The 25,007-nt window shown below is 36.2% G+C and overlaps 1 protein-coding gene across 3 annotated transcripts in view; it reads right to left on the reverse strand.

Moving 5' to 3' along the window:
- Nucleotides 1-25,007, reverse strand: part of TATDN1 (TatD DNase domain containing 1) — a 42,199-nt gene that overhangs the window by 10,644 nt on the left and 6,548 nt on the right. Inside the window, exons 3-12 of one of the 3 annotated variants that reach the window (XM_054590472.1) lie at nt 23,211-23,260; nt 20,302-20,365; nt 18,647-18,790; nt 18,506-18,548; nt 13,080-13,165; nt 12,958-12,998; nt 9,023-9,099; nt 4,557-4,627; nt 3,427-3,553; nt 56-251 (exon numbers count right to left, since the gene is read on the reverse strand). In XM_054590472.1, the coding sequence (XP_054446447.1) occupies nt 155-251; nt 3,427-3,553; nt 4,557-4,627; nt 9,023-9,099; nt 12,958-12,998; nt 13,080-13,165; nt 18,506-18,548; nt 18,647-18,790; nt 20,302-20,365; nt 23,211-23,260 (800 nt within the window). In that variant the 3' untranslated portion in view covers nt 56-154. Of the gene's footprint in view, nt 1-55; nt 252-1,264; nt 1,399-3,426; nt 3,554-4,556; nt 4,628-9,022; nt 9,100-12,957; nt 12,999-13,079; nt 13,166-18,505; nt 18,549-18,646; nt 18,791-20,301; nt 20,366-23,210; nt 23,261-25,007 lie in introns of those variants that run through there. The other 2 variants (XM_054590474.1, XM_054590473.1) reach the window with 2 other exon arrangements.

Raw genomic sequence — 25,007 nt, forward strand, 5'->3', positions numbered from 1 at the left:
TCCTGACTTTATGGATAAAAATAAGGGGATGGTATACAGTGATACATAATACCTCTTTATGGACAACTTCCAGAGAATTCCTTTATTGAAACTTTAGAGTTTACCATGAAATTTTACATACATGATGGAAAATGGGAGACATACCAATTACATGTCAGGAAAAAAATACTTTAATGGTATTGTTATATAGTGTGTTGGCTAATTCCAGGGGATCCTCATCTCTTACTGCTGACATTATCTCCAGTATTTGACTAAAACAAAAGAAAATAGATGGTTTAAATTGCCAAATACAAACTCTATTTTAAAGGTATTTGTCTTTTTCCACATAAAGGATGACACTAGCACCTTCAATAAGCTTCAGCGGGTATTAAAATTTTCAGCATTATCAAAAAGTTTAACTGCTGAGATATTCAAAATACAGTAATTAGACATTTCTGGGGCAGTCTTGCATATTAACTAGAGCAAAAAAAAAAACACAGTTGCAAATAAATTATAAAACCAGCCTATATTATGTGTACCACAATTAGAGAATTAACCCAGTGGAAATGAGCCCTTAAAACTGAGTCGTTACATATTCATTACTGGGTCACGATGAGCTTTTAAAAAATTGAAAGTTAGAAAAGTACACTGCATATGTAGGGAACTGTTTCATTTGTTTGGGTTTTATTTATTTATGTACATGTGTAATGCATCAAAGTCTGAAAGCCACTGCTTAGAGAACTACTACTAAAGGATAGCAAGAAATTGTGATGTAATCACCAGCACAATGACAGCAAAGGAACTTAGAAGTTATGTACTTGGAACAATATGTGTTATGGGGAGGCAGAGTGGGGTGGGGCAGACTTTCTTTTCCTGTACTCCTGCCTCCCCCTACACTCTCCTGCACAATAGAAAGGATAACCCATGTGCTGATCTTTCAGTTTCTCTGTCTAGAATGGTAATTATCAGTAATATTTTCTAGCATTCTTCATAGAATACTTTTATACATGAATTGGAAAGTTCTAAAGTCAAAATTAAACATTTAAATAATTTTGTCTTAAGCTTTTTGTTCCCTTTATCAGTTTCTTTATATAAAACACCTATAGATATTAGGAACGGAAATTCAAGATTAACTGGAACTTTTTACTCCATAAAAGTAACACTAAAAGGCTTGGTTAATCTGCATAACTAAATGAACTGACTACTAATTTTAGTTGTCCAACAGTTAAGATATGCTTAAAAGCAAATCTGTTAACATTTAAATTGACACTAAAGATTCAATTTTCTTCATAAACTACAGAATCTTTCTCTATGTAACTACTCGGACTTGGAACTTACATGTATAATATTGTGCAAAATCAATGATTCCTGGCACTCCTCTCCTTTCCAGTTCTTTCTCCTCACCCAGACCAGTTACAACTTTAAAGAAAACAAAAATAAAAAACCTGCCATTTTCCTCCTTAAAATCCTTTGGGTCCTGATAAAATCTAAACCACTAAGGTTGGCATACAAGAGCCCTCACAATCTGGCCTCACTACCTTCCCAAATTTGATTACTTAGCTGTGCATCCTACTTTCTGCCACACTAAATTCACTGTTCCCCTGGAACAGCCACACCCTCCTGCAGTCTGCGTTTGCTCAGAGTGTTTTGTCTTAGTCTGGCATAACTCCCAGTTAGTTAACAGTTGAAATGTCACCTTAGTTCTCTTATTTCCCTTCAAGGCAGGCAGTTGCTAATGTCCTGTGGCCCCAGTCACAAATCCATACCTCTATAACAGCACTACCATCTGGAATTATACTTTTTACGCACTCGTTTGTTCCAGAAGGAAGGAATCCTTGTCTGACTGACTCAATGCCTTATCCAAAGTGCCTAGCACAATGTACCTACTCATTGGTGGATGGATGAGGGCAGAGATTGTCTTGATTCTTCTGCACAGCCTCAGTAAAATGACAGGAAAAGAGCTCCAAAATGTATTTCAAGAAATTTATTTAGAAGGAAGATTTCTATACAAATAAAACTGAACTGTTAATAGATGGTGGTAGATTAAAATGACTTTGTAGGAATTTTAACTTGCTAATTAGTAATTAGACTATGGCATGTATATTTCTGAAGTGTGGTTTAGCCTTTTCAGTTTTCAAATGTTGATTTTCCCCAGCTCTACCTACTCAGAATTGGTATTCATGATTGTAGTTGGTAATCAAGCATTTTTAGCTCTTAACTGTCTACATTAAGGAACACCTTAAAATTCTGTCCTGCAAATGTGTAGCTAAAGTCAACAGCTTGATATTAAGGCAGTATAGAAAATGGGCTTGGAGACACTGTTGGCAACTATTTCCTCTCTAAGCTGGCCGCTGGAAAAATACCAGTTTTTTTGTCTCTAGTGTCCTCTTAAATCTCCAAAGAATTATTCAGAAATACTGTATCCTGACTGAATTTGCAAGTACATATATTTCATAAAATTACAAATGATTCTTTACTAAGCAGAATTTACAAATGTTCTTCACCCCTAGGTTTTAAAACATCAAGTTTTAAAATCTTTGCCAACACCAGCATGTTTAATAAAAGAAAAAAAATCTTTCCAAAATGTTTTTATTCACTTTCTGCCTGCTGAATTTAGATCTGGCTTGCTTAATATTCTCACCTGTTTAAAAACGATTGAAAAGTAGTAGATGATGCATATGGAAGGAATTATTACAGTTTAAAAGTAAAATTCAGTAGTAATTTACATGAATGTGTTACACATACACCCAACTGCCTAAATTGGTAAACCATACTAAATTGATGCATTCTAGATTTAAATTATGGGCTTGGGCAAACAAATTAGATTGTATCCTCACTAAAATGATACAACAAGTTTTTCCTGTAAGTTAAAGTATGCTCTCCAGCTCCCTGACAGTTAGATGAGTAACAGGGCCGTCTTTTCATATGTGCTATATATACTCTCTAATTTTAAAAAGGTGGTTCTAAGTTAGTTTTTTTAGGTAATGAAATTCTATCTCTTTTTTTTATTGGAAAAGGAAATCCTCATGTTATTTCAGGTTATCAAATCATTTCAAATGCAGATATTATTCAGAAGGTCTGCTAAGGCTGCATTTTTATAACTTCAGCAGGGAAGCTGCATGAGAACAGAACTTAAATCAGTTAAGGGGTTTCTTCTTTATATGAAAACATTAAGATCTTTCCCCTCCAACAAAATGACAAATGACCAAGATCACATTAAGTTCTCACTGCAGCAATAAAACCACTTGAGATAGAGGATATAAAAGAGAGGCTGAAATACACAATTCAGGTGCAAATTCCTCCAAATCACTGCATTAAAATAATTAAAATGGTGTTTGATCTGGACTTCATCTAGACTTCACCTAACTTTCTATCCCGATTTCATTTTGGTAGGTGCTATTTGGTGGTTGGTTTTAATGTTTTTTGAAGACCACAAAAAATACTTACATTATATGGCAGGGTTCATTTCTATCTTTCAAACAGTGCCCATTTTCCCATTTCTTTTTGGTAGGAAATGAAGTTTTTATATATTTTGAACCAGCATGTGTACTTTTGACTCCACACCAAGGTGCATCTAAAGTTAGCAAGAAGAAGTCTTTTAACTTTTAGAATTATTTTTTTAAATGGACATAACTAAACTAATATATAACCTCTAAAATACAAGCCATGATTGAGCTTCAAACATGGCATAAAGCAACAGAAAAAATTCTAAAAAAAGCACAAAATAAAACCTTGAGGACTGTACAAATTCTTAAATGTTTTTGTAAGACTCACATATAATTATACCCCCCAACCCTGGCTAACATTATTGCTGGTGTATGACATGCTTTAAAAAAAGACCTAAAGCTAAAACAAATACAACTGTAACATGAAAACATTTAGGTTAAACAAATTCCTGTATAGCCTCTACTGAATATCAAACTGGTTTTGAATACTGGGATTATTCACTAACCTATTTCCTTAATTAAGAATTACAATAGCTCACAGGATTATAGCATTCTATAAACATTGTACTTTTAATGAGCTCATTTAGTTTTCATTACTCCCCAGGGAAATAAACCTGATTTCTCCAGAATGGGTCAGCCTTGCCTTTACAAAAAAGTCCACATGTGTAAGGAGACCCTTGAGTTCCAGGGTACAGATAAAAATTTTAGCTCCTAACTCTTTTTTAAGAGGCAATATTATTATCAGAAATTATTGGATTAAACCAAATTGAATTAAATTTCTCCCCTTTAACTAAGAGTACTGTAAAATTAGGCCATTTTAAAGAAGGCACTGTGTAAAAAAAAAAAAAAATTCTGACCAGTTTTTGAAACGCTGACATAAAATCCTTAGTTAAGGCTCCTTTTTAAATAAAATATTCATAACTACTACCTTAGTTACTGACATCTTTTAGATACTTAGGCTTTGTCAAACTTCTAAACATCACTTGCGTAAGTATTTTTCCATCAATTATTACCAACACCCAAAGGTTTTCTAGAGTGTCACTGTGGAGGCTAAGTATGCCATTTTAAAATAAAATATTTGTTCAATTTTCTTTGGCATATTTTAATATGAAAGTTCTAAAACAAACTTACCAGTCTCAATCATTAGTTTTTCACTAGGTATTGACTTCAAAACCTCCAAATTAGCCTCAGTTTTCAGTGAGCTTAAAAAAAGATAATGTATAAAATTAAAGGGTGCATTTAATGAAGAACAACTCTTTCCATCCTATAAACTTTTCTGAAATAGGTCACGAAACTATCCCAAAATCCCAAAAACAAACTTTGGTTGGCTATAGGGGCAGCATACCACTGTATTTATACATTCCTATTGTTAAACAAAAAAGTTTAACCCGAGGCTAAAAGTCTTTTTAAACAAAGAGCTGTTAGGCCCATGCTGGCAAGAAAAAGACCAGGTCCTGGGGTATGAGGACCAACAATGCCAGGTGGAAAGGCAATTTAGCTATCCTGTGCTTGCTGAGCATTTTTATACATCAAGCTGGGATCGGGGGAGTGAGAGTTGTTTTGAAAGAATTTTCATTATTGATAAGGGGTGGGAGGAGGTGAAGCAGGGCCAGCTGTGGGATAGGCTTTGAGTCTGCCAGGAAAAAATCCGGTCCTGGGACTGGCTGTGGGCAACACATTGGAAAGTTCAAGCAGAGGCTGCTGAGGTTCTATGTCGCCTGGCTAGTCTCTTTAGATAATCATGGAAAAAGCCACCAAGCAGTGAATCCAAAATTCCACCAGACAACAAATGGGAATGTGAACAGTCTTGTTAGCTGACCCTGTAGTTGTTAACTGATTAACCCCTTCCTGTCCCTTCCTTCTACCCTCTGGCCTGCTGTCATTTAATTTAGGACATCTCAGAGTTTTCTCTCGTCCCTATCCCTCCAGAATCCAGGTTAAGATCTATTCTAACCACATGTGGGGGGATGCAATAACTTTCTATGAATCTAAGTAAAACAACTTTTTAAAAGAATTCACTTCCTCTGAGTAATTTACATAACAGAGTGGTATAATCTAAGCTTCCTCTTCCAGTTTTGTCTGTCTTTTAGAAATCCACAGCAACATTTCTCTATTAGCAAAACTCACTTTTTTTTGGTTTTTATAGGTTTTCCTTTTTAATATCTGTAATTTTATTTTAGTAGGATTTTAGGAGGGGTGGGAGTGAAATGTCTGTCTAGTCTGTCATAAGTACTAGCCTCAGTGTTTTCTAGAAAAAAGCAAAATCCTCATTTTCAGCCATCTTAATATATTTTGTGAATATAAATATTCTCTAAAATATATTGACATGCCACCCCAAAATATGCCTTTCGGGATATTATTTTAAGCTCGTTATATTTTTAAGAAAAACAGGAAAAACTTCTGACCTTCCCCCTAACTGCTGAAGAGAATTTGAGAGAGGACCTGCTCTAGTGAGGGATGTATCATCATAAATAACTACAGTTTGAACTGTGATAGAGATGAACCTAAGCACAAGGCCCATTTGATCAATGTCTTCAGTGTCCCATTGTTAAAGATGGCCCAACAAACATTTGTTAACCAGACATTTGCCTGTCATTTTCATGTGGATTGCCTTCCTCCCCTTTGAAATCCCAAAACGCAATTCCCCCCTTCTCCTTAGCTCAAGATGGCCATTAGCCTCAGTCCCATATTCTTTGGAACTCTGATATATACCTATGTAGTAAGTTTGAACATTTTTGCCTTTTAATTAGTCTCATGTTAATTTGATTATACAGTCCTGGCAGCCTGTAAAAACTGATATAAATACCAAAATAAATCGTACCAGAAAAAATATTTTTAATTGAAGCCAGTATTCTTATTTAAAAGGTTTCCCATTTAAAGAACTATGATTCTGTATTAACCTTTAAGCTTGCCCCTTTTCTTAGGGAGGGAAAGTTAATATTTTAATCATTAGAAACCAAAGACCTTGTAATATCCTTACAAGTATCCTCTGTGTACTGCCATTACACAGAGACTCAGGTTAAGATTATAATAAATTTCAAAATAAGAACAGAAATAGTAACTTTGATTAGGTAAATGACTAATCCATTAATTCTATGTTAATGTAGGGGAGAAGGAAAAGCCAAGACTTTATAACTTCAAGATAAGTTAGAAACATCTGAAACAGACTTATGGTTCAAAGGGGTAGAATAAAGGCCTTCTACCCCTCTTCCTTTTGAAAGCCATCCAAAATAACAAGGAAAAAAAGAAAACAGCATTTTTTGATGAAACTAGGAGACATTTCTAACCCCTAATTAAAACACACAAAACAGAAAGTGGATGGAGAAATGATAAATAAGCTATGTTTACCTGCTAAGCGACTTAAGTGCTATGTGCCTGCAGTAAGAGATACTGAAGATAAGTAAACCAATTCACCCAATAAAGTTCTAAGCACTGGAAAAACTGGGTAAAGTCTGGGATGAGGCAAGGGACTGAAAAGGGGGATTGTTTGAAAAGGCAGGGTAAAGAGAAGATGGGACTCCTAGATTACCTCCTATGAATTGGTGCAGAGATTACTTTTGTCCCCACCCACGGGGGAAAGAGGGAAAAGAAAGGGAGAGGAGGTGAGAGAGAGAGAGAAGTGTACAGTCTGGAAAACCTAAATCAGAAACTGGACTGGAGAGCAAGTACAGGGGCGTGCAGGGCTGGGGCATGGAAGTGAACGTGGAGGCTGGCTGCACCGGGAGAGCCTCTCCACCCTACCCGGCTTCAGAAAGCAGGCACACTGATGCATCTCCACCCCACTTTTCCTCAGGGATCAGACTATATCCCTCTTGAGAAACTGAACCAACCCAGAGGAAGATCTCAACACGCTGACATTTAGGGATCGCTGGTGAGAACGTCAGAGGGCCACCTGACTGGCCTGCCAGTTGATGGGCTATCTCACCACAGATTCCAATCAGCACTTTTTCTTTTTTTAACTTTTACAGTATACAGGGAAGAACGGCCTGACATTTAAAGAAAGCCTCCACTGTGAGAGAGACCAGAAAAAGGAACTCAGAGCCTTTTTCAGTATACAGAAAATAGCTTTAAAGAACCCTAATTCTTTAAAGAGATGAGATGATGCAGAAAATATCAGATGGAAGTGTTTTTTGTTTTTAAATGCACTATCTAGGCATACTTTCAAGAGGGAAGAATAGAGTATGTTCCTTTTCACACACGTGTTCCATCAAAACAAATACATGGGATATAAAAATAGTTTCACAAAAAAGTGGAACTATTTTTGTGAAATAGTTTCACAAAAAAGATACTAGTCCAAACAAAGATGTAAGGGCCTGGAAGGAATGGAACTATCACGTTATCTAGGCAGGTTTCCTCATGTGCCAAAATAGATATGGGCATTTTACAGAGTAGTTGGAAAGTGTGAGAAGGCTTAAAGTTCTGAAGACAGTCAAATAAAATAAAAGTATGAGGAAATTTATTCCAGGAGAATCAAAAAGGGATACACCACACAGTTCAGCAGTCAACAATATACAGACATAAAACAGTGAATGTGAATATAACCAAAAAATTCTGAAATAACTACATTGAGAGGACTCTGGAGGACAATGCATGTGGGGGGACAGCATGGGCTATGGTTTTCTGTGCTGATACACCTTCATGACAGTTAATGAAGGGAGTAACAGCAGTGCATAGTATTTAGAAATAAGGTGATAAACAGTAATGTGGTTGCCTCCGGAAAAGGGGTAGAGGACATGCTAGAGAGATTGTTTAAAGCCTCTTTGTACTACTGAACATTTTATTCCATATGCATGTATTCCTTTGCATATTGACAAATTAAGTAATTTAACATATGGAAGGCACACCTAGGATATTTAGGTAAGTCTCAACTCTACAGCAAACAGGTAATTTCATGATTTTATTTCCTAAAATTTTAGTAAAAAGTAATACCAGGAAAATAATATTAAGGAAATGAAACATTAATGAGGGAAAGCAATCTTATACTATTTTGCAATTTATTTAATGAGCTACACTGACATCTGGTAAAAAAGCACCAGTTGAGGTTCACCAAATTTGGAAGAAAATGAACCTGTATTGGGTGCATGAGGTTTTAGTTTGGTGTAACAGCAGAAAGGTCACTGAGTGAAAAGCCAGAGGACACAGGTCCTCATACTTTGAGCTACTGTACTTTATACCCATTTCTTAGCTTTATACCAGTTACTTGCCCTACAGAGATCAAGGTGATTATGTCATGGTATGACCTTTCCCCCAGGGTCAGACATCATGTGTGTATATACATGCATATGTGTGCACACATGCACAATGCTGTGAACAAGTATGTTTGGGGCAAAATAACCTGAAAATAAACTGCATTGCTAGAGAAGGCTAGCTGCTGAGCTCAACACAAAGTAATTTTACATTACTGGAACACAGAGTAGTAGTTTTTAATGTCCAACTTTAATGTAACAGTACTGTTTAATTTTTTACATAATTACTGAAATTCTCAGGCCAAGATCAATGCAAAATAACTTTAATAAATTTATATCATTATCAGCAATAAAACAAGTTAAGGAATCTGTTTAATACAAAAGTTAAAAAAACAGAAAACAAGAACCTACCAACCATTAAATCCTATATAGAGATCCAAGTCAATCAAAGCAGCTGCTGCTTCCTTGGTACCATCAAATGAATGCACCTAAAGACAAACCAGTATAATTTTATTATTATAATTAATGACTCCCTTTAAAATTCTAAATAAAATTTATAAGCTTTTCTAAGCAAAACTATAGATGCATTAGGAGTTTTGGACCACAGACTTCATATGTGGTGGCCCCTGTAATTTTGTTTTCAAATCAATGCTCACCATTATAACCTATCATCATCTCCAATGACATGAGGCAAAAAGGTTAGTTGGTCACCTAAAATTTCTGTCTTTGTGGCTGTGTGGACACCTCTCCACCAGCTTAAGTACATGTATACATCACAGTATGCACCTCCAGGAAGGTGGACTGCCCTAGGGAGCCATACTCTTAGGCAAAAGCATAAGTTAGAAATGCTATAAAGTTACTTTAAAAATATTTTTAAATATTCCAATTTTTCTGTTAGAGGATACTTTTTACTAGAAATGACTTTTGAGAGGCAAGTTTTAAGATGGTTCATAAAGAGGTTGTAAGAACCTTGCTAAAATGTAAATTGTTGTACAGTCAATACTACCAGCTCAGTAGGCCAAAAAAAAAAAAAAAGAAAAAATTGTGGTGTTTTTCTCTTTCAAAGGTATAGGGGTTAAGGCTTAGTTTTCATAGTTCGGATGTATTTATGTGATCAAAACCAGTAAGTAACAATTACACTCCTTTAAACACACCTAACCAGTGATACCACATTAATACTGAACCTAGAGTCTGAATGCACAAAGGATAACATATTTATCAACAACAAAAACTATTATACAACTGCCCAAAAGGGTTTATTTTTGTCCTCAGCATTTCCAGCTGACTAGAAAACACAGCTTCCAACAATATCAAAATAATCTTAAATGTGACTCCTCATGAACCATTTCAGAAAATTAAATTATTCTTTATTTGCCAATCTCTTCAATAAAAGTCAAATATTTAAGTTCGATTTGTTGTTGCTGTTAATTTTTTTTAATTACTATAGAATCATCCAAGTAGTTCTTATTTAGAAATAATGCATATTTCTAAGTAAGGCTAAGAGGTAGAGCCTGAAGGTTGTAGGTGCCACCAGTAATACCAAGAGCGTTAACGAATGCCTTTCTCAATTTCTCCGTACTGTTCCCAAAGGATAAGTTATAGGGTCAGTAAACTACAGATAAAAATGTGCACAGTAATACTTAACACTACAGAAATTCTAAAGTCATGCATATCACTAGTACATGTGAAATGAGGCTAAGACCTTGAGAATAAATATCAAACTGTCAGAGCAAAGCAATGTGGGTATATAATTAGTGTGCAGTGAGCGCTATTTCTTCTTTCTTTAATTGGCAAAGTATAGATATGTGATTTCATATACCCAGATAACAGGTGTTTTGTTTTTTTTTGGCTGGAGACCAGAGTCTCTCCTGAAATTATGTATGAAAATTTATGTATCTGAGCATTTTTCTGAGGCAGATTTCAAAGAAGTCCATGACCCCAAAAACATTAAAAATCGCTGATACAGATGGATATTGGAGTTCAGTGACAGATAATATTTAAGGGAAATGTCTCAAGATTAATGCTTGAAATGACCACATGGGAGAAGTGTTTACAGTAGAAGCAAATTACAGAAGAGAGAATGAGTCTCTAAGAGTGGGAATAATCAACGAATACAGTTGACAAGAAATTAGAAAGGCAAACCTGAAATGAATGTCATTATTTTCGAGTATTATTTTGCTCAAATTGAAGAATGGCTGATAGAAGAGGCAGAGAAAAAATATCACACCGTTATAATGAGCACAGTCAGGGGTTTTCTTGTCAACAGAATTCTATCCTTATTGTACTTTGAACAAAGTAACTAAGTTTACACGCCCTACAACACTTCCAGCTAAGATGGAGGTGGAGGTAGATAAATTTTGCCTCCTCACACAACCAAAAGAAGGGTAACAAATTTAAAAACAAAAAATAACCAGAACTGCCAAAACATTGAAGTATATGGAAGTCCGACAACCCAGGAGTTAAAGAAGAAACATTCATCCAGGCTGGCAGGAAGAGCAGAGACGATGCATGGCAAGGCTGTGGCTGGAGGACCAGGTGGGTGAGGCAGCGCTGGTGGAACAGGTGGTCCCACACTTGCGTGTGAATAAATCGTGAGGAACAGCTGGGAAGCGAGACAGACCGTGCAATCCAGGGTTCTAGTGAGGGAAAAGAAAGCCTCAAAACCTCTGGCTGTAAAAACCTGCTGGGGATACAGCAGCAGGAGAAACTCCCAGACTCACAGGAGAGTCTGTTGGAGAGACCCACAGGGCCCTAGAATGTACACAAACCCACCCACCCAGGAACAAGCAACAGAAGGGCCCAATTTACTTGTGGGTAGTGGGGGAAGTGACTGAAAGCCCGCCGAAAAGCCAAGCAAGCAGCATTGATCCCTCTCAGACCCCTCCCCGACACACACTGTCAAAGCACAGTGACCTGGGTGGCCCTACCCTAGCAAATACCTAAGGTCCCGCCCCTTCCAAAGGAATAGGCGTGCAGAGACAAAAAATATATGGCCCAAATGAAAGAACAGATCAAAGCTCCAAAAACAGAACTAAGCGATGAAGAGACAGCCAACCTATCCGTTGCACAGTTTAAAACACTGGTAATCAGGATGCTCACAGAAATGATTGAGTATGATCGCAAAATGGAGGAAAAAGTGAAGGCTATGCAAAGTGAAATAAAGAAAAATATACAGGGAACCATCAGTAAACGGAAGGAAACCGGACTTAAATCAACGATTTGGAGAAGGAAGAGAGAAAACATTCAACCAGAATGAAGAAACAAGAATTCAAAAAAAATGAGCAGCTTAGGAACCTCTGAGACTTTAACCATTCCAACATCTGAATCATAGGGGTGCCAGAAGGAAAAGAGGAAGAGTAAGAAACTGAAAATTTATTTTAAAAAATAATGAAGGAGAACTTCCCCAATCTGGCCAAGGAAACAGACTTCCCGGAGATTCAGGAAGCTCAGAGTCCCAAACAAGTTGGACCCAAGGAAGCACACACCAAGGCACATCATAATTATATTACCCAAGATTAAAGATAAGGAGAGAATCTTAAAAGCAGCAAGGGAAAAGGAGACAGTTACCTACAAAGGAGTGCCCATAAGACTATCAGCCGATTTCTCAAAAGAAGCCTTGCAGGCAAGAAGGGGCTGGAAAGAAGCATTCAAAGTTATGAAAGGCAAGGACCTACATCCAAGATTACTCTATCCAGCAAAGCTAACATTTAGAATGGAAGGGCAGAAAAAGTGCTTCTCAGATAAGGTCAAGTTAAAGGAGTTCATCATCACCAAGCCCTTATTATATGAAATGTTAAAGGGACTTATCTAAGAAAAGATCAAAAACTATTAACAGTAAAATGACTACAAACTCACAACTATCAACAGTTGAACCTATAAAACAAAATCAAACTAAGCAAACAACTGGAACAGGAACAAAATCACAGAAATGGAGAAGGGAGTGGGTGGGGGAGAATGGGGGAAAAGGTACAGGGAATAAGAAGCATAAATGGTAGGTATAAAATAGACAGGGGGAGGTTAAGAATAGTATAGGAAATAGAGAAGCCAAAGAACTTATATGTACGACCCATGGACATGAACTAAGGTGGGGGCGGGGGGTGGTTGGTGAATGCCGGTGGGAGGGGGAGTGCAGGGCGGAGGGGAATAAAGGGGAGAAAAAATGGGACAACTGTAATAGCATAATCAATAAAATCTACTTACTTAAAAAATAAATAAATTTACATGTCCTACAAATAAAGAATAGTCTTAATACTTTTATTGCTGACATTTGAAATTACTTTAGAGGCCAGTCTTAATAACCAAGAAGTGTTAGTGCAGCATCTATTAAAAACACCTCTTATACTTACTACTCCACCTACACACCGATCTCTATTTCTCTTCATTATATCTGTGAATTAAAAACAGAACTTTTAGCATATAGCTGGATTTCTGCAAAACTTAAATTCCAAATATTTTAGCTTTAACTCACCCAAAAATTCAGCATGTGAGTTTCGACAGTGAAGAAACATTGGTAATTTTGTCTGTTCTGACAATTCAAATTGTTTTTCAAAATATCTGCACAATGCAAAAGATCTTCTTGTTAAAAATATTGTTTTAGCATGAGAAAAATAACTGTCAAATGATCTTTTTTAGTTAAAGGAATTTCCCTAGAAATTACAGAACAGAAATAGTAAATTCAGACATTTAAAATGCATCAGGCTTGGCCCAGGCTTAGCCAAAGGCTTTTACAATACACATCTTCTGGAAATGGACACTTCATTTTCTGGGATTACAAAATTATTTTCAGAAATAATTATAACTAATGGGTACAGTAGGTAGCACTTTACTATTGACTTCTAGAAGTTAACAAATATAAAGTTCAAATTTAGAGGTATGGGGGATATTCCCCCAAATAATTCCTTTTAACTAGCTTTCCAACCAAACCTCAGCAAATGAAGCAGCCACCCTCCTATAACCTGTGGGGTCCCGTCCCTGCACAATGTGTTGGTGGTGGCAGATCCACGGTTGGCCCCTTGCTCTGCAAGCTGGCTGAGCACCATCAGCAGGAGTCAACTCACTCGTGAGAAGCCAGGCAGAGCTTTGTACTCTGTTTTCTGTGTGCTGTTGTCTAAGAAATCACTGCTACTGAACAAAAAGAAGGATTTCATAAAAACTAAATACAAGGAACTGTTAAAGAGCACAAAATACTCCATTTTCAGCAAAATGAAAATCACACAATGAAGTAGTAGCCCTATTTCAGAACACTTTTATGAAAAGGTTTTTCAAGTGCCACGTACCATTATCTTATTTGATCCTCCAAACAACCCTAGCAAAGAGCCAGGTGGCAAGACCTTGTCCAAGATCACAACAGATACACAATGTGGCAAACCTGGAACCAGAACTTCATGCTCCAGTCCCAAGTCCCAGCCAAAATGACCAAAAGTTATGGAGTTTCAAAGAAGCCTCTTCCTGGTCCTAGAGTATAATAATATCCAGAAGATATAATCGGGGATGGGAGCGGGAGGGTATTTTGTTATTGTTTTGTTTTTGTTTTTAGCACAGCGCTCTCTCTTGTTCTCATTCTCCTTAATGGTCAAGTAGTTTTAAATGAAACCAGGAATTACCGACAGTAGGCGTCTTACTATATCCTAAGGGGTTTATCTCTTCTAGGCCCCTTGATCTTGGGGAATAATTTCTGTGTTTAACTTAAATCTCTGTGGCAGTATTTTCCTGTATCTTGTTTCCTGAAGTGCAGAATAATCCCTCCTCTAAAATGGTTGATGGCAAGGATGGCTTCAATCTCTCATCACTGAGGTCCCCTAAAGATTACTTTGAATTTTTAATTTAAAAAGAAAAAAGCCCCACACAGTATTAACATTTTAAAACCCCAAGAAAAATGCCCCTGGAAGCAAATTCCTTCCACTCAAGTGAACAGAGTGCTAACTTGCAACAGGTTAAGGAGTGTAGCACAAGGCAAAGAAAGAGAAAATACTGGGTATGCTTAAACGACAGCCTTCCTGTAACTAACTCAGGCCTTTTCCTGGTTTTTATGCTTTGCTTTGCTTCTTGATCTTTAAGAAATATTTTTCAAAATCCCAAACAGGAACTATAGCCAGTATTTTCCTTTAGCATGTCAGTATTTCTTTAAAAAAAAAAAGGTACTAGCCACAATTTATTGAGCACTATGCCAGTCACAGCACTATATGCTCCACCACCAAATGAAAAGATAGGAGGTGTTACCACCATTTTAGGAAATTCAGATCTATACAGGGATATACAGCCACCAAATGGCAATTATGAATCAAATCCAAAGCTTTGTTGATTCCAAAGATCTTTTCATTTTAACACAATGCTGCCTTTACCTATCATTATTTTTCAGACAGTATGTCTACTGCACATAGGTATTTTGGTCCTGCTTCCTAATCTATTACACTATTTTCTATCTTTCATTTCTCATATATCTTTTTCCAGATTACATTTTTACTTAAAAAAAAACAACCACACAACTAACAAATCTTACATGGGTTGTTTCAAATGGCATAAAAGCAGAGACTAAAATGTAAACTCTTCCAAAAACAGACCCAACAGAAAAAGGTGAATTATAGGCTTTTAATCCATAATGTGGTACAATAATCAATTAAGACACTTTCCTTATTAAAAATTCAACAAGTGTCTGAGTACCTACCATGTACTAAAAGTACTGTGCTACGTATGGGAACAACCATATGAGTAGGACTTGGTATGTGCCTTTGAAGAACTCAGGCACACTAGCTTACTGTCGGAGGGGAAGGGGTAACAAACATCTCAGTACAATGTGAGAAATGCTGAAACAAGAAGAGTGCTGTGTGTGCCAAGAACAGGGACTGCGTGCTGCTGGGATATGCTAGCAGAAAGGGAGAGAGCCAAAACAGAATCGTGTGTATTTGCTTCTTTAACAACAGTCCAAATGTGATTATTATTGGCATGTCATTTTTTTTACTAAGTCATTTGGTATTTTATAGTTATAACAAATCTCATACTGAACTCCCATCTCTTCAAAATTTGCCCTGTAGCCTATCCTTAGGCCTGCCCACTCTGGAAGAGGGCTGGCTCACATCCGGCCCCTCTGGAAACCCGCCTCTGACTTCCGCAGTCAGTCTTCCCTCTGCTGTCCACACACCCTTTTGATAGCAATTTTCAAACCTATTTAATTATTAATGTTCTCTTATTAAAAAATTCATAAATGTAGCTTTCCAAACAAATCCATATAATGACCATGATCACATCATATTTTATTCCAATGTATTAAAAAAATGCTTAGAAAAATCACATAATATCAAGAGTCCTCATCACAGTGGATTCCATTCTGTCAAAAAAAAAAAGGAAAAACAAGTAATCCTTAAATTTTCTTCACTCTCCATAGCATATGTTGTATAAAATTAAAGTGTTGCTTCCAAAAATATGTTTCCATGTGGTTGCAGTGTTGTCCAGTCGTGCTATTAGGGCCAGAAGCAGCAAAGACATTTTTCATAAAAAACTAAGAATTTCCTTACAGGTCTGGAATAAAGCCTTTGCCAGGCATTTTAGTGTTTATAAAGTTACTTTAAATTAAATGTGGAATAGGAACTACAAAAAGGTGAGTTTTTTCATTACAAAAAGTTGTGTAACTGAAGTGATGGGCTCCTCTTGTGTCCATAAGCAGTCTCAATAAAGCGGCTGCTCAAGTAAGAAAATAGAGTTTGTATGATGACACTTAGCACAGGTTCCAGTCGGGTGTCCTACTTATCACTGCTAGAGCTTCCGAAGAACATTAAAATCAATGTGTCTTTCCTTAAATGATCATCCGTAATTCATAGTAGTTCTAAAGTCTTATTCTTCCTTGTATCATACTGGAGGCACTGGGTAACCATTTACTGCGTGGAGTTTGAACTCTCCATTCCAGATTAACATCTGGGCAGTTGGTGTGTGTGTTAAAACAGAGTACAGCCTGCTATACATATTGTTTTAAGTTCTGATCTGACGATGATGAAGTACCCTCAGAGTAATAAAACAGAACTGATATTATTAATGTTTTTTTTAATGCAAAAAATTGAGTTTCAAGTTATTTATGTTGCACTTGGAAATCAGTTTTAACTCACAGATGAAAAGCCACATGGGCAGGAACTCTCAGGTGACTCTGTCACCGCCCTCGACTGTCACACTGCAGCCTCTGCCTCACCAGGCTCACCTGGGCCGGAAACAAACACTGAAGTGGAGGAATGGTGATCTGTGGGCTTAACCTGAGAAACTACTACAGACAACTGTTTTTTTCCTATTTAAATGTGAATATGTGAGCTTCTAAGGTTGTGAGCTGACTTCCATGACAATCAAGAGAGAGAACGGGATCTCTGAACCCCTGGGCAATCACATGAACAACCTTGAAAAACACAGCAAACATTACATCACTAGCTAAACAGCTTGGACAGAGCTACAAAAGTGAGGACTGAAGGAATGACTTCATAGACTATTACTCTAACCCATCCTATGTCACTTAGTTATGGACTCTCATGCTTCAGAAATTTTGGAGCTTGATGTATAGGGTGTGACAGACTCACTAGTCAATCTGTTTTTCACTACAGGCATTTTCAACTGGGCTGGACTTACAGGGCTGCTTGTGGCAGGGAAAGGCAGGAGGGGGAGAAAGCATACTTTTGGCATGTGTCATTTTAAAAATCTGTTCAGGCCATCAGGTCACTGGATTAATAATGACTATATGAAAAAGTGGTTAATTATTAAATATTATGATAGATGCCCTGACACGTGTAGCTCAGTTGGTTAGGCACAGTCCTGAAAAGCAAAAGGTCACAGGTTTGATTCTGGTCAGGGCACATTCCTGGGTTGTCGGCCAGGTCCCTCGTTGGGGTACATGCGATAGGCAACCAACCAATCGATGTTTCTCTCACACATCAATGTTTTTCTCCCTCTCTTCTTCCCTTCCCCTCTAAAAATAAACAAACAAAAATCTTTCAAAAAAAATTATGATAGAGCTAGACACTGTCTTAAGAAAGACTTTGTTTGATCCAGACTTCTCATTCATGTATGGGCAACTAAGCAGATGGAGGGGCTGTTTGCTCTGAAAAGGCTCGAGGGACAGATACTATCTCTCATTCATATTTTTGTCTACTGAGTTCCTAGAGGTTACCTATACATGTTACCTGGTACATGTTACCTATAAATGTTTGCTGAATGGCTAAATAAATTAACTTCCTTTAGCAGCTCATTCTAATGTTTTATCATCTTGATAATTAAGACACTGTTTCTGAAATTCAACAAAATGTACATGTCTTCAATTAAGCCCATGACCTAATTTTTCTTTTCAGCCTATACTACTACCCATCAGTATGACAGGGGCTCCAAATAAACACTGCAGGCAACGGGACAGAGGAAGTCCCCCGGGCTCCTAAGTTTTGTTGGTTCCTAAGAGCCACCCCTCTCAACATGGCTCTCATGAAAGGACTCTCCTGTCCAAAGTGACAATATCCAATGCCCAACAAGAGTAAAATAAGTTTTTTTAGCTTTGGTGATTGGTCCTGTCTCTTTTTGATATCCTGTCCTCTTAAATCATATCCCACAAATGAATTTAATTCACTTCATTGGAACGGTTCATGTATGAATGCAATTATTAAGGCGATAAAAAGGAACAAAAAGTCTCTACTGTATAAAACTCATCCCTTATCTCTAGCATTAAAATCAAATTAGATGGTCAATCAATCAGGGAACTATTCTTCCATCCCTTAGTAATTACATGCATAGAACTGATTTCACTTAACTTTTGATATACAATGGGAAAAAACAAAAAATCCTAATGCTGAATCCAACTTTGTATTTGATAAAAGCGATTTAAAAAAACACTCTTAAGACTTTATAATAATTTCTAAAGTCAACAAATTTCCTTACTTGAGCTGCGTATGTCTGGGACAAAACTGCAGTCGGTCAAAATCTTCAAAAGACAAAAAAGAACCAATAATTACTTGTGACTTGTACAGAACAAATCAGTTATTTTCAAAATCACTCTACCTGGTCTAGGTTGGCACTTACCAAGTCCACATTCCCCTATTGCTACAACTTTCCCCTTGTTGTTTTCAGCAAGATTTAGCAATTCCATGAAGTAAAGATCAGGGTTATTCTTTTCAAAATCATCACATCTTGTAGGGTGACATCCAACTGTACTGAAAAACATATCTAGCACAAAATAATGTTGAAGGATTATTTTCAAAATATTTTTCATATTTATATTTAATATGCATAAATAAGAGAATATCAGTTAATTTCAAGTGGTTAATTTTTAACAGCAGCCATAAACTATTCAAACTGCCAGAATTGCAGTAGGTTAATCATATAATTTTTGGAATACTTTAACATAGTAGGGCATGAAGATGAAACATTTGCCTGAACATATTGGTAAAAATAATTTATGCAACTCTTTCCAAAGCTTGGCATTTACTGAGCCTTACAGAATGGAAAACGAAACAATTTCTTGTATAATTAAATGTCAATAGCTACTTTTAACATTTATAGTCACTATTCATATGGCTGTGTTATTTTATGTATTTACTTAAGCAGTTAAAATGTATATTCTTTCCCCTTAAAAAGGGTGACCTAAAGAAGTGGAAGGGGGAACTTGTTTTTCTAATAAAAAATAAAGCTCACTTATTTGGAGGCCATACTGTCTGATAGTTTTAATTGTATGGAACATAAATGTTAAGTCAAAAAGGGCTTTGAGCAGCTTAAGGCACTACCTGTGCCTGAACCCAGGAGGAGGTGTGGAGTCACCTTGGGCTCTCATGCAGATGTTTACAGATAAAGGGAGGCAGAGCGCTGAAAGCCTGGAGGACACAGGGGCATGGGGAGGGCTGGCAGAGGGCTGCCACCAGAGACTGAGAACTTCTAAAAACTTCCTGGGGATATAAAATAGGGAAGACAATATTCTCTTACACCTGAAAGCTCTGGGGAGGTGATTCCTTTCATGACCTTAGTCACTAAGAAAAAGGATCAGTGGATCCTGAAGAGAAGACTTCCATAAACATGGCTTTTAATAAGCCATTTTTTGAAAAATAATACAGAATGTCTACTTTTTCAGTGTCCAGTAAATGAAGCATGCCCCTTCAAAAAAGAAATACCCCCCAAAAACGAAAGGTTAATAAGAAAATGAATGCCAGATAAAGGAGGTATTTTATATAATTAGGATTCCTTTGGAATTGGTTCCAAAACTTCAAAGATTTTAAATAAATGTAGAATGTATGAAAATAGAGTAAGCATATGAGAGAGAATGTAGTTCATTATTACTTGCATTCTTGGGGCAGTGTCTGGTCTGCATAATAAACATTTAATAAATGATTTTTCATAGCTTAAGTTAAAAAAAGAGCGAATAAAAAGCAACTCATACCTTAAACACATTATAACACACACACAAAATCCTACATCAGAAATATCTGAGGTTAAATTATATACCTTGTGACCTGAATCCTCATTAACTGAAATCTTACGTACAATGAGAGGGTTTTATCAAGCTCTGCTACCCTAATGGGCACTCTGGGTGTTTTCACCCTACTCATGTCCCATTGAAATCAGTCTATTTTCCTGCTGTTTCTACCATCATGATCCACTGCATTGTACCTGAAGCAGTTCTCAGAAAGACTTCTTCAAAATAGCTTAATTCATTATTTGTTTTGGTAAAAGTAATATGAGGATACCATTTGTTTGTGCCAAATCCAGTGCATCTTTACTGTCTTGTAAATTTCCACCTGTAATCATAAACTGAAACAGAAATAAATTAAGTCCTCTTTAACAAGGTACCAGCAACAGTCCACACACATGCCTTCCTGCTAAAGCTTTTTTTCCAGAATGCTTTTCTCTCTTAGACTGTCACACGCCTACCCATCCTTTAAAATTCTGCTGAAAGATCACCTCCTATGCAGATGGTCCCTGTCTACGTCTCTCTAATGCATGCACAGACACAACGATACGCAGAATTCAGCACCCTTATTTATGGAAATGTATGCACGTCTGTCTTTCCGATTAGACCATGAGCTCATTGACGGCAGAGATCAAGTTGTGAGACTCTGCAAAAGACTGAACAGCTAACTAAAGATCTCCGATTTTAGAATTCTCTTCATCTAACTCAGTGATTCCATAGTGTTGATGAATTCAACAGTTCTCCCAAGTATCATCCCAGAACCCTGATGGGATACATGAAATCAAACCATTTTCTTAATAGTACTTCTTAAGAAGCTCTTTGCCTTTTTCACCCGCATTCTGTCACAAGCGTGCAATGAGGTATTCCAGAGGCTACATAGTGTGTAATATCATGACAGACTGCAGAAACAGATGTGAAGTTCAGCGGTCTTCTGAGACATTAAAAAAATGCAAAATAATTCCACTCATGTCACTAAATTTTTTGGTTTTGAAAATATATTTTTCATAAAAATATGCTATTTGTTATATAATGGTATTATTTTTAAATGAATGAATATTTAAATTTTGTTTTAATTTCTAATACAGTATATAGCAACAGATAAACCCACATAAACCAAAGCTCTTTGGGATCCTCAATAATACTAGCAAACAGAAGGGGTGGTGAGGCCAAAAGTTTAAGAAATACTGGGTTAATATGTATTGATGGATTCTCCGTAGGGAAATTTATGGCTCCTGGCAAAGAGGCGCACTTCTACAGAGACAGCCAGTAGAGGCATTTAGAGCACCATCGTTGCTGATTTGTTAAAAGGAAAATGCCACTAAAGAGCTACGTGTTGATGGTGACTACTGAGGACATGCTGCTTAAGTGACATTCTTCTAAAGAAGTCATTTAAGTACAAATGTGTATTATTTTTAAAAGCATACTTGAAGAGTCTCACTGAGCTTAAATGAAGAATTCATTCTAGATACACACCTAAAGAGAAAACATACGGAACACCGGAGGAAGCACAAATGACAGGCATTTTTACCTAGCAGCTTAAACTTCTAATATGATAAGACACTGAGCATTCATTCAGGGGATGCATAGCTATAGTTAAATCCTCAACTACTTGTATAGGATATAAGATATTGTACAGGATTAAGATATTAACAAAAATACTGGAAAATTTTACTAACACTACCTAATTATTTAATGTAAGACCAGGTGCCCACATTCAGTACTTCAATGATATAAAATAGCTCCTAATCAAATCTACCTTTTATTTTATCTGTAACGTTTCCCAATAGATAAAAAAAGTTAGGGCAAGACTAGAGGACATAATATAGCCTCTCCCAGTTGATGATGATGATGATGATAAGATGGTGACTTCCATCATAAATGTAATAAAGATTGTTTACATTATGCCTAATATAATACCAAGTACTTTGCATTTAGGTTACTATTATCGTTCTCCATGTATGGAAGAGAAAACTGAAGTCCAGATAGATGAAGCACCTGGGTTACAAAGTTATGAATAAAGCTGAGGGTGGAAGCCAGGTCTGTGACGTCCTGTCATTCCTAAGCCCAAGTGTGCGTGATTAGAAATTTTAAGATTCAATTACTTGTGGCTGACATAAAAATTCAAGAGCAGGAAAAGCGTGCAGAAAAAGCATTTCATTAGGTAAAAGGACCACACACTGAGAAAGAAGTGTTGTAACTTTTATCTTTTCTTATTACTTGTGAATAGCATACACTTTTAGAGCTAAAGACTGCAGAACTCATTTAGTCAGCAGTGATGCTTTTTAAAATGGAAGTTATTTAACTTCGAAGCAGTAGTCACCAAGTGTGCTAATACCAAACTATGGAATTTAACCTCATTTCTTGTGTACATGGCTGGGCTAGCTTTCTATTTTTTTTTTTTTAAATACCTTTAAAAATACCTATGCAAAGAATTTGACATTGAGTTCATTTGTGAGAACTCTCTAAAAAAGTAGTTAAGAATTTTCCTGATAATCAAATGGCTAAAAAGTAAGAATGTCCTCTTAGTTATTTGAAATGGTATACCTAGACTGTAAAAACCAAACTTGGTGACATATACATCTTTTTAATAAATGTTAAAGTATGTCATAAAACGTACTTAAAGTTGCCTCTTCAGAAGCCTGGCAATTGAGATGGGTTTAAAAAAAATTTCAGAGAGACTTTGCTATTTACCACATTTCTGATCGTATGGAAGAACTAACTACCCATGAGGTTTGTGTCATTTCAACTGATGTGAACAGAATATGCTGATATATTTTATGTCATTAACTTGCTAATATTACATGTTAACAAGATATACTTAAAAATGCCAAGTGTGGCCCTGGCCCAGCTGGTTGGAGTGTCCTTCCATGCAACAAAAGGTTGCCAGTTCAATTCCTCGTCAGGGAACATACCTAGGTTGCAAGTTTGATCCCCGGTTGGGGTGCATTCAGGAGGCAACCAGTCGATGTGTCTCTTTTGCATCAATGTTTCTCTCTCTCTCCTCACCCCTACCCTTCTCTCTCTCTAAAAATCAATAGAAACATGTCCTTAGATGAGGATTTAAAAAAAAAAAAAAAAAAAAAAAAGGCTAAGTGTAGCATTGGCTTTCCCCCTTCTATTCTGCAGTATTTTAATGAAAATTTAGTTTTTAAACAAATCTTAAGAGTATTAAAAACTAGATGTTACCTTTTTAACACCAATTTGGACAGCTCTCTGTATTACATCTTGTAAGTCATCTGTAAAAGATGAGCCCCAAATAAAGAAAGCCTGTTAAATAAATATCCATTTATCTATATAATCACATTTATTAAATCAAAATCAAATCAATACTATTCGACGAGTATTCATCCTATAATAATAGAGTTAGTAATATTCTTTAAAAAAACCCAGGAAACCTGTATAAGGCAAACTAGATGAAATTATCCATTTAATTGTATTTTTATCCTGTTGGCCAAAAGGGGGAAAAGTGACAAAACTCAGAAGGTTAAAAAAAAAGATGGATTTATTCCCTACATTTTATAAAATTGGCCTTGAATTTCAAAGTTCTTGGTAAATTTTTTAAAATAAAAATAAAATAGACAATCGTTAAGATTATTTTTATTATGGCTTTTCAGAGTACACCTGCAATGTCTCCCAAAATATAACATCTATTTTTAAAATTTAGTTAATGCTGTATTTCTATAATTACCATTCACATTGAGGAAGGTTAATTTTTTATTTTCTCTGACAGTTGTTTTGGGGTTTTTTTTGCTTTTTTCCTATAATTTATTGTTAACTAACAAACTTTTTGGAGAGATCAATAGTAATTACTAGGCTCTAAGAGGCCTGAGATAAATGGACAGCAAAATTAAACAGTTATGTCATAAAAATTGATTTCTTATTTTCGTATTTAAGCATCAGAGTAAATGTGATTGGAATTCATTACTATTCTAGAGTAGCTATAATATTTATTTTAGACAAAGAATATCAACTTAGTGAACGTTCTATCTAAGTAGGACAGCCAGTCTTGCTGGTTATTTTAAGTAGAGTAATACTGATACTGATCACTATGAAACTTACTTCATAAACATACATATACAAACATTCATACACACAGAGTATGAAGCATGAAATCTAGTGCTAAAAGGCAAGAAAAGCAGAATGTAATTTATTCAGTATTCTAACTGTACTATATAAGTAATGTCATCTAAATGTCTAAATGAAGCAGAAAAGGTAAGTTTTGAGATAAGGGTTAGGAGAGCTAATACTTATCTTTGTCCTTTCTAGTAACACCTAACATTCCCCATACTTAATGCTTTCACTTAGTATCACCCAGAAGCACAGTAAGACTAACTTCTGACTCAGCTATTGATAGGTACAATTCCAGATCATCCAAAACCACAAAACCGAATTTTCCTGTTTTCTCTTACATTATAATATAGTAACTTTCTGAGACAATATTCACAGACTAGTTTATTGGAGAAATTCTGCTTTCAAAAACTTGTCATCATTATTTCCTGCTTAGTCATCTGGCTGACAAAACAAGCCTTTAAAATGAACTTGATGCGAATAAACAGAAACCACTTTGCTTTTGGCTAAGTTGTCCATCTATATTGCAGGTACTACTCTTCCTACCTGGACTGTAGGTGTCTAGGACCTAACAGGACTTGGATGGAAGGGGGAAGAGGCAAGACAGGGAAGGTAGAATGCAGTGCACCACCCCCCTAAGTCACATCGCCACTTAAGTCATCCAGCCAAAATGTTACAAGAAAACCACACATTATACTGATGTTCAACAGTACACAATTTTTACATTATGTGCTCTACCATTCAATTGCTTGAAAGACTAAACACCAACTAATGTTTGGCTTTTGTGTATATGGTTAAAGTCCTATATTCCAAATTATAAACTTCTACAGATAATACTTGATTAACAACTTTTTTATAATAGGTGCGTTATAAGTGTTCATTATCACGGTTAATCAACATAGCAGACAGGTGTTT

The sequence above is a fragment of the Pteronotus mesoamericanus genome, unplaced genomic scaffold (genome assembly GCF_021234165.1).
Source record: "Pteronotus mesoamericanus isolate MK-2021 breed Mesoamerican mustached bat unplaced genomic scaffold, CSHL_Meso_final scaffold_174, whole genome shotgun sequence".
NCBI classification, from domain to species: Eukaryota; Metazoa; Chordata; class Mammalia; order Chiroptera; family Mormoopidae; genus Pteronotus; species Pteronotus mesoamericanus.